General features: G+C 42.3%; 2 protein-coding genes across 2 annotated transcripts; one reads left to right on the forward strand and one right to left on the reverse strand.

The window, feature by feature from the left end:
* Positions 1-127: 127 nt before the first annotated feature.
* Positions 128-4,285, reverse strand: LOC134654628 (gastrula zinc finger protein XlCGF67.1-like). The gene is made up of 9 exons (XM_063510105.1): positions 4,239-4,285; positions 3,347-3,419; positions 2,690-2,715; positions 2,411-2,487; positions 1,933-2,119; positions 900-1,068; positions 644-763; positions 388-507; positions 128-251 (listed from the first exon to the last, which is right to left on the reverse strand). The coding sequence occupies exons 5-9, from the start codon at positions 2,105-2,107 to the stop codon at positions 128-130; spliced, it is 708 nt and encodes a 235-aa protein (XP_063366175.1). The 5' UTR covers positions 2,108-2,119; positions 2,411-2,487; positions 2,690-2,715; positions 3,347-3,419; positions 4,239-4,285.
* Positions 4,286-8,050: 3,765 nt separating this feature from the next.
* Positions 8,051-9,646, forward strand: LOC134651942 (mitochondrial basic amino acids transporter-like). Its single transcript, XM_063507075.1, has 3 exons — positions 8,051-8,251; positions 8,522-8,593; positions 8,683-9,646. Exons 2-3 carry the CDS (start codon positions 8,560-8,562, stop codon positions 9,534-9,536), a joined length of 888 nt encoding a protein of 295 aa, XP_063363145.1. The 5' UTR covers positions 8,051-8,251; positions 8,522-8,559; the 3' UTR covers positions 9,537-9,646.
* Positions 9,647-9,780: the final 134 nt, after the last annotated feature.

A 9,780-nucleotide genomic window follows, 5' to 3' on the forward strand; every position in this document is an offset into this window, starting at 1 on the left:
GACCGCTTATCGCACATGTGGCAGGCGTGGTCCCTGGGCGCGGGTAGGCCGGAGTGCACCCGCGCGTGCCGCCGCAGGGCGTGGCGCTCCGCGAAGCCCTTGCCGCAGCGCTCGCAGCAGACACTACTCACCGCTTATCGCACATGTGGCAGGCGTGGTCCCTGGGCGCGGGTAGGCCGGAGTGCACCCGCGCGTGCCGCCGCAGGGCGTGGCGCTCCGCGCAGCCCTTGCCGCAGCGCTCGCAGCAGACACTACTCACCGCTTATCGCACATGTGGCAGGCGTGGTCCCTGGGCGCGGGTAGGCCGGAGTGCACCCGCGCGTGCCGCCGCAGGGCGTGGCGCTCCGCGCAGCCCTTGCCGCAGCGCTCGCAGCAGACACTACTCACCGCTTATCGCACATGTGGCAGGCGTGGTCCCTGGGCGCGGGTAGGCCGGAGTGCACCCGCGCGTGCCGCCGCAGGGCGTGGCGCTCCGCGCAGCCCTTGCCGCAGCGCTCGCAGCAGACACTACTCACCGCTTATCGCACATGTGGCAGGCGTGGTCCCTGGGCGCGGGTAGGCCGGAGTGCACCCGCGCGTGCCGCCGCAGGGCGTGGCGCTCCGCGCAGCCCTTGCCGCAGCGCTCGCAGCAGACACTACTCACCGCTTATCGCACATGTGGCAGGCGTGGTCCCTGGGCGCGGGTAGGCCGGAGTGCACCCGCGCGTGCCGCCGCAGGGCGTGGCGCTCCGCGCAGCCCTTGCCGCAGCGCTCGCAGCAGACACTACTCACCGCTTATCGCACATGTGGCAGGCGTGGTCCCTGGGCGCGGGTAGGCCGGAGTGCACCCGCGCGTGCCGCCGCAGGGCGTGGCGCTCCGCGCAGCCCTTGCCGCAGCGCTCGCAGCAGACACTACTCACCGCTTATCGCACATGTGGCAGGCGTGGTCCCTGGGCGCGGGTAGGCCGGAGTGCACCCGCGCGTGCCGCCGCAGGGCGTGGCGCTCCGCGAAGCCCTTGCCGCAGCGCTCGCAGCAGTGCCGCTTGCCGAGCATGTGCCGGCGCACGTGGCGGCGGAACACTGTGCGATCTGCGCAAACGCAACATTTATTGACTTATTTTTCAATTTATTTGGGACAAAAAACAGTAACACACAGGGTTAAGACACAGAAATAGAATACAAAGGGTAATAAAGTGTGAGACCAACAACATCGTCCACAGATTACTAGATTACCTACTGATAAATCTAAAATATATAGCGCTAGGTAACAACATAAAGCTAAAAGTAACAAAGCTACGATTACAAAATAGTATAACTGTAGTAAAATAGTATAGTACTTATATAGTATTTAGCACAGTTACAATTTAAGGAAACTGTAGGTCTTGCATGGGTTAAAATATTTATGTACACATTTTTGGGTATGACCGTTTGTTTCTCAATAAATTAAATAATAAAAAAAAACTAAAATCATATCTATAGAGGGTAACTTTACTGAGTCTGACCAAATTCGGAGAGGTTAATTTAATGGAACAACTTTTACTATCGGGCTCACCCCGAAATAGCGAAATAATTAACTGTTTGAAAAATTAAATGTTGAAATACTACTACTAATTTTTTTTTTTAATTCATACACTATTTATTTTACCTACTCTATGGTACGCCGTAATGAGCTATCTACTCCGGCTTTCATAATAGCGGCTTTAGTTATTATTTTGCACTAGTGACTTTACGCGTCTTAGCGCCTACTTACGGATGGTGTACACTAACCCATGGAGTTACCATGGTTAACGGTTTAACTGCTTAACCTCGGGTTAGGTGGATGGTGCAAGTGACCCTTAAGGCTTCGTCACACAGGCGCGTTTTCCGGGCGGCGCGTGAGCGGGGCGTGAGTGTTTTATATGTGACGAAGCCTTTAAGTAGCATTATTTTGTCTCACTTTGAACATGTACTTACTGTTGTACTCCTTCTGGCAGTCGGTGTTAGGGCACGTCCACACGGGCCCCTTGAGGTGCACAGCACTATGCAGCTGTAAGTCGTGTGCTGATGTGAACGCCTCCTTACACTGCCCGCACGCGTTCGCCTCAGTCTCTTTTTCATGCTTTTTCATGTGGTTACGGAGAGCTTTCATCTTTTTGAATTTCTGTAGAATAAACAGTACCACCGCCCACACTGTTAACTGTACATCGGTGGGCCTTATGCCTCTTGTAATAAGGTCTTCCGATGTACAGTTAAGAGTGTTGCTGTTTTTACAAGTATCTTATAGTTTACTCCATGACTTAACAAAAACTAAATTGTCAGTAAAAAAGCATACAGTAAACAGGAGACGTATTAAAACTTCACCAATGGAAAAGTGCGGTTAAATCTAAACGTAAAACCTGACAAGATTTTATATGGCAGCTTAATTATTAGGCAAATAGGATATAATTATTACCTTATTGCATGATGCGCAGTAATAATTCCGATCCTTATTATTTGTAACAGATACTAATTTTCTAAGATTCTTCTTGCCTGAAAAACAAATATTTTAAATTAAATAAAACAGTTCTGATCAAATAAAAACCATTAGTTTACTCTCTACACCATTAGTTTACATTTACTCTCTAGTGCATGTCATAAAATAATATTTGTTAAAATTTGAACCTTAATAGCTGTCAATAGAGTTTAATATTCTTTGTGTGCACTGGAGGCTTAAGATACTGTTGACACATACCTGCTTTCGTGATTTCCAAGATGCTCCTAAAAATAAGAAGTCTGATTAATTTAATAAATTACAAGACCATCTTGCATTTGTTTCAATTTTGGAATAAAATGACAAATCATTCAAACAAATTAGGGCAATTAAAGTTTAATCGCCCAAATTTGTTTAATTATTCTACTATTATTTTACTATCTGGAAAATATTTTATTTATTTATTTTGTTCCAATTGACCGAGCAAAGGTCTCCATTTCCGCTTAGGCAAAAATGCTTTGGTATGTCCGGATGCTCTCCTCTGCAGGTTGCACTTCTCAACTGACTCAAGAAATTTCATGAACAGGTTTGGTAGTTTATTAGATAGAATTGTACTGTCTTTACGCTCTTTAGAAATTGACAAAACGGTGAAAATTGGCATAAAGGAATAAAAGTACAGTGCTATGGCAATTAAGACCATTGCCAGTTTGCTTATCTCAAGGTCTACTATACCATTCTGTCATACTAGCGTCTCTGTGAGTATGACAGAATGGTTAAATTAAACAAATTCGGGCGACCATACTTGCAATTTGAATCTGGGAAATTAAAAAATAGGAATAAGTAAGTACTAATTCCTTTTACAATCATATATTCCAATTGTAATATATGATCATGATCCAAACCAGCCTGTCAACTTACTTGCTGTCCGTTTCTTCATTGCATTGCTCATCGTCATTGATCAGGTCTTCTTCTAAATACTGTATGTCTGTAACTGAGTTATAAATCACATCAGTTTATGAAACAAATAAAAAATAGCGAAATTGCGGAAACTGTTGTAATTAAATTGATATAAAAAAAAATTGGCTCACCACTCGAGCCTGTCTCTCAAGCCTGTGAGTTCAAATATCTTTATATTTGCTTAGTCAAATATTGGACGTAGTAAACTAAAGTGGTGTAGTGTAGTAGTGTTGCTAAAGCAAGCAGGAACCAACCTGAAAGTCTTTTTTGATAATTGAACCTTAGCATTAAAACATAAAGGAAAATTTTTAAAGGAGATTTAGCGCAAGTTGGTTCCCGTTTGCAGAAGTTGCATCCAACTATAGTTCGTTTTTTTTAGCATTAGAAATAAGGTAAACAAAAAAAATAAGTTACGGTAAATATGTAACAATTATGAATCTAATACGATCTTTTATAGTCTTCTGCTTTCATAAGTAATAGTTATTGCTTTTTAAAAAGCGTTTTTCAATTAAAAGACATGTCAAAATCGCGGTATCATCTTGGGTCGTCCCATTCGTTTTTCGTCAAGTTCTTAAATTAGTCCTATTCTGCTTTCGTCACTCATTCTACATTGAAAGCCACCGACGATTGTGACGAATGTAGAATGAGTGACGAAAGAAGAATAGGACTAATTTAAGAACTTGACGAAAAACGAATGGGACGACCCAAGATGATACCAAAATCGCTTACCTTCTTTCAAGTTCTTTCTAATGCTAAAAAAAACGAACTATAGCAGAGGGCTCTGCAGGGTACAAATTATTTTGATCTAATAATGGTATTTTTTTAATACATTTCTTTTAAACTGTAAGCTTACTTTCATCATCCTCATCTTTGATTTCAGCTTTGCTTACAATTACACTGATATTTGACTCCCTGAAAATAAAATTATAATTAATAACACTTTTGCTACAGCAATTAGTTAACATTACTACTAACTTATGTTTTGAAATAGAAAATAAAGTGAAGATTACCCTTTTCTAATGATAGTTTCTTCTTTTATTCCAGCTCGTTTTAACAAGGATTTTATAAAGTCATTTGATTTAACACACTTCATCCGGAACTCATAACAGTGCTCAATCTCCGCTCGGCACGATCCACAGACTTGCGAGGGGAAGTCATCTTGAGACATCTATTTTGGTGGTGACAATTAATTGCATTTAAGAAAATATTCATATTCTTCAATTTAGAAACAATACTAGTACAGTACCGTAAACTCAGATAAGTATAGTCCTATAATACAACTGTGTTTCTGGTTTTTAACATTGATTATTTATGAGCCTTTTTGATTCGTACTTTTTATATTTATTTGGTTGCTTATATACTAATGTTTATTCTATATTGTATACTCAACATAATCAAAAAATATTTATACCTACACATTTTACTGGAACTTGAATTTGGACCATAGTTGTAAGTTGTGGACTAGAGTTACCTGAGTTTAAGGTATTAAAGAAACATTTAAAAAGGAATTGTACTGCAATTAGAAACAAGCATTTAGAGTTAAACGGCACTTATTTAAAAAGATTTATATAAAGAATCTACTTACATCAATAGATGTTAGTGTAGCATACATTTCCGCAAGACCTCCGTCTTCCAGAGGCATTAAAGGCTCCATTTGTCTATTATCTGTTAATAAACACACTCGGCACACGTTTTCCACATTATCCAAACTTAATTGTTCTTTCAACATCTTGCAATCGCCAGATATATCCTCCACAACTACAACGCTCATGCTTGTTACGGATTTTAAGTCTATATTTTCGTTAGGGTGTTTATTATCTATAATGAATACATTGTACTAATTTAAAACTATGCATAAAACCAGTAAAATTACTAATGACATTATTTCGGAAACAAGAAATCAGCAAAAACCCGAAGCAAAAGTACAAGCTTCTCTTCAAAGTGAAATGTCAATGTCAAATGTCAAAACAAATGTCATGAACTCATGAAGAGCGTTCGTAAATAATAAAATATATATAGTTGGTCAAACCAAATTGTCAGTAAATAAAAACAAAAAAATGTATAATTTTAATTTTTAACAAGCAGAAACGTCTGCGAACGATGCTATTAAGCTTAGAATAAATTTAAAAGTGGAAAAATTACTGCCTTGGGTGAGACTTGAACTCACGGCCTCTGGATCGATACTCCAGCGCTCTGCCATCTGAGCCACCAAGACCTCATCCATAGCCAGCAAATCTTTCCACCATATTATGGGTCAAGGGGACCGTAGCGACATCTACCACCACTTCCACTCTTCCACTTTCAAATTTATTCCACAACTCCATTCCATTCCAAATTCCATTCTTCCACTTTTAAATTTATTCTAAGCTTAAAAAAATGTATACTCATCCTTTTCTTTTGGGTGCTATAGATGGTCAAGCAGATCATGTCAGTAGAAAAAGGCGGCAAATTTAAAAAATGTAGGCGCGAAGGGATATCGTCCCATAGAAAATATGAATTTCGCGCCTTTTTCTACTGACAAGATTTGCTTGACCATCTATAGTACTAGTGCAAGAAAAAGATATAGATGGTCAAGCAAATCTTGTCAGTAGAAAAAGGCGCGAAATTAAAATTTTCTATGGGACGATATCCCTTCGCACCTACATTTTTCAAATTTGCAGCCTTTTTCTACTGACAAGATCTGCTTGACCATAGTATGATTCTCTCTGTCTATGTTTGAAATGAGACAGTCTTTGGACAAACTATAGTTGGTCAAACCAATTTGTAAGTAAATAAGAACAAAAAAAACATATAGCTGGTCGTAGCAGTAGAAAAAGGCGGCAAATTTGAAAAATGTAGGCGCGAAGGGATATCGCCCCATAGAAAATTTGAATTTTCTACTGACAAGATCTGCTTGACCAGCTATATACGAGCAGCACTAGTACGAGCGCAAGACAGAGAGAGTAATGATTCTCTCCGTCTATGTTTGAAATGAGACAGTCTTTTGACAAACTATATAATTATATAGCCGGTCAAACAAGTTTGTCAGTAGAAAAAGGCGCAAAATTCAAATTTCCTAGGGGACGGAAACGTAGTGATTATATTCTCTTTGGGGGACGGTTAACCCTTCGCGCCTATCGAGGGTACCAGAGGGCTTACTTGTGGAAGTTGTGCATAGAGTTGGTCAAACGACCGCTTCCTGCACTGTAAGCACAACACAAGCACGTAGGTAAACTCAACACACACATAACATAAGACTTCACAAATCATCACATAGCATAGCACAACGCACACAACTAACAATAAGTAGGACACTATTGGTACAAATGGTACACACCCAGAAACAACCAATGATTTATAACTCAAGATAGGTTATAGGTGTTCCAAAATTGAAGCGCTTAACTTGTGACAAATTGGACAAGTTTCCTTTAGTCGCGGCTGGACAAGCGAGGAATGTGCACGTGCTAACGAGCTCTCGCACACCGAAAAAGAAAGGGTCGACCTTATGTTTAACAACGAGTGTGACAAAGATGAATGGAATGAGAAAATTAATCAAAAATAACAGATTTCTTCGTAGGCACAGAAATAAATAAGGAAGTATTTTTTGTGCTGCTCAAGTATGAGTATAACCTATTTATTATCATTGTTATATAATAAATCAATAAATGGTTATATAATATCATTGGAAACAACGCGTATACCTACCGAAGGCGTTGTTAATTTCTGGCAACAAAACACTTTACAGGATGGAGGAGTTTTAGGCGGCTGGGGCTGGGAGGAAAATTTCCGACGCAGCCGAGTCTGGCACATGCTATGTACGCTCGTGATTCCGTTTGCGTATCTTTCGCTTGTGCAGGGCTTTTAATCGAGATCGACACTCGCTGCAAAAATTAATTTAGCTCTCTAGTTGCACAAAAAAATGTGAATGTAGGTAGTTTACTTAAGCAGGTACCGTGTGATGTACAGTCGCCATCAGATATATCGGAGCGGCCGACGCGCTCAAAAATACCTGAATACGCACTCTAAAGCCTTGACAATACAGGCGTGTTTAGATATTTGTGACCACCTTGGCATAGCTTGGCAAAAAGCGCAGAATAACAGTTTATCTGTGGATATCTGTGTTGGTTTGCATAAAACCAGTATGAGTCGGTGTGGGTGAGTGTCAGCAGTCACTGGAAATAGCCTATTTTGCTCGTGACCGTTATAACAAACAACGATTTAGTGTGGATTATTATAATTATTATTCGTAGGTATTATCTACATATACTTAAGTCTCTTTAGCACACATTGATTGATTTTGTTAGAACCATAACAATCGTTATAATGGAGACAAGCCTGCCACTACCCTTCACCGATAAACAGCTGCCAGAAGGCAGACATTTATATAGTACCTTACAACGATAGCAGTAAAAGTCGTTACTTTCAAAATTGTATACTTTATTCTAGTTCTTAGTCTATGACCCGGTAATTGGAGAATTCAGGAAGATTCTCGAAAAGTCCAATTAAAGTGAAATTGATCGACATTATTAGATCATCTCGCAATAGTAGTAGTCTTAGTAGTATAACAATAAACAGAATTCGATAACAATTGCTATCCATTGACTCGGTAGAAATGACATTTGTGCCTAGAATCATGTTTAGTTTAAGTCGCATAATGGCCTCAGTTGATAAGGGTGACCTGAGGGAGATAATGGTCGTGGAAGCGTCTCGGGCGCACTGGACGCTGGGACCTGCGAGCGCACACAACGTATCCACACGAGCACGAGAGAGGCTGGACCCCGGGCCCACACCTTTCCCGTAACTAACCTCACCAATATGTTCATTGGCATCACTTCTAGTGGAGACAACGTCAATTCCCACTACGATTACTTAATTTGAACGCTGGAGGTAAGTCCTATTGTCATTATACTTATCTAAGGTCAACTAGCGCGGTCGATTTGCCAAGTTTATAAATATTAAGATAACGAGGAGCCATGGAAATTAGTTGTTTAACAGTTGACTCGTGGATACCGGGCATATACGAGCACTCCCCTGATCCCAACATGCTTTGGTTCATTCATGGTAGAATGGCAATAATTTACAAAGTTATATTGAAAATAATGTAATTACTTATGCCATCAACCCAATCAACACTTTACCGGCGTATTTTACTTCCAGCTGTCGTGTACTAGGACTTACTACGATCCCCAACTACAATGGCGCTAGATTTTGTAGCTGGATGTATCGGAGGTAAGCAACAATTATATAAAAACCTTACATAACACGTATACGTTGGCGGTTACATAATTTACAGTGTAATTTGTTAATGTTCTTTGCAGGCTGTGCTGGGATTATAGCCGGTCATCCGTTGGACACCCTGAAAGTGCACGTGCAATCAGGCAGAGGAAGCGCGCTGGAATGCACCAAAAGCCTCTTGAAAGGAGGAACACTCTCCACGGTTTATCGTGGGGTATGGGCGCCTTTAGGGGGAGTGTCGGCAGTGAACGCCATAGTTTTCGGAGCTTATGGAAACACTAGGAGAGCGCTGCCTGATCCTGACTCTTTGAAAACGCACGCAACGGCCGGCGCGGCCGCTGGACTCATGCAGAGCTTAGCCTGCGCGCCTGTTGAGCTAGTGAAAACTCGACAGCAACTTTCAATACCAGGAGATGGCCTGCCCGGAGGAGCTTGGGCGGGAGCTCGACACATCTTACGAACGGGCGGGATTCGAACTCTATTCCGCGGACTTACGATCACGGCCGCCCGTGACTGCCCCGCATTCGCGATCTACTTCACGTCGTACGAGATGATGACGCGCGACGACCGGTCGGTGATGACGGTGTTCACGGCGGGCGGAGTCGCGGGGGCTCTGTCATGGGTGCTGTTGTACCCTGTTGATGTGGTGAAGTCGCGGCTGCAAGGGGACGTGGTTGGACGGTATGCGGGCGCGTGGGACTGCTTCAAGCAGTCGGTGCGTTCCGACGGCTGGCGCTGCTTGGGCCGCGGGTTGAGCGCGGTGACGCTGCGAGCTTTCATCAGCAACGGCGCGTGTTTTACCGCCGTGGCGTGGACGGAGCGGATGTGGCAGGAGCAGGCGCTGGCTAGCGAGCCTGCCGCGGTTGCCGCTGCGCACTCGCTCTGCGCCTCCACCGTCATGAGCGAGGCCGTTTGTCAAGAGAGTGCAGACTACTGATCCTGCTGGACACCAGTTTTGAATACACCTTACGCGAGTGATGACCGGAGAAGGTCGAGATTGTACAGCATTATCGTTGTTATTAGTTACTTTGTACTTTTATAATTTAAAGCAAATTAAACATGGAACATGTAGGTATGATAATAAATCCAACTTTGTAAAGTCCTTACGAAGTTTTATATCATTCATACATAACAAGGAAAATAACTTTTTAATAAAATTTTGAAGGTAGACCCTAGGCAGC

This window comes from Cydia amplana, chromosome 1 (assembly GCF_948474715.1).
Source record: "Cydia amplana chromosome 1, ilCydAmpl1.1, whole genome shotgun sequence".
Classification (NCBI taxonomy): domain Eukaryota; kingdom Metazoa; phylum Arthropoda; class Insecta; order Lepidoptera; family Tortricidae; genus Cydia; species Cydia amplana.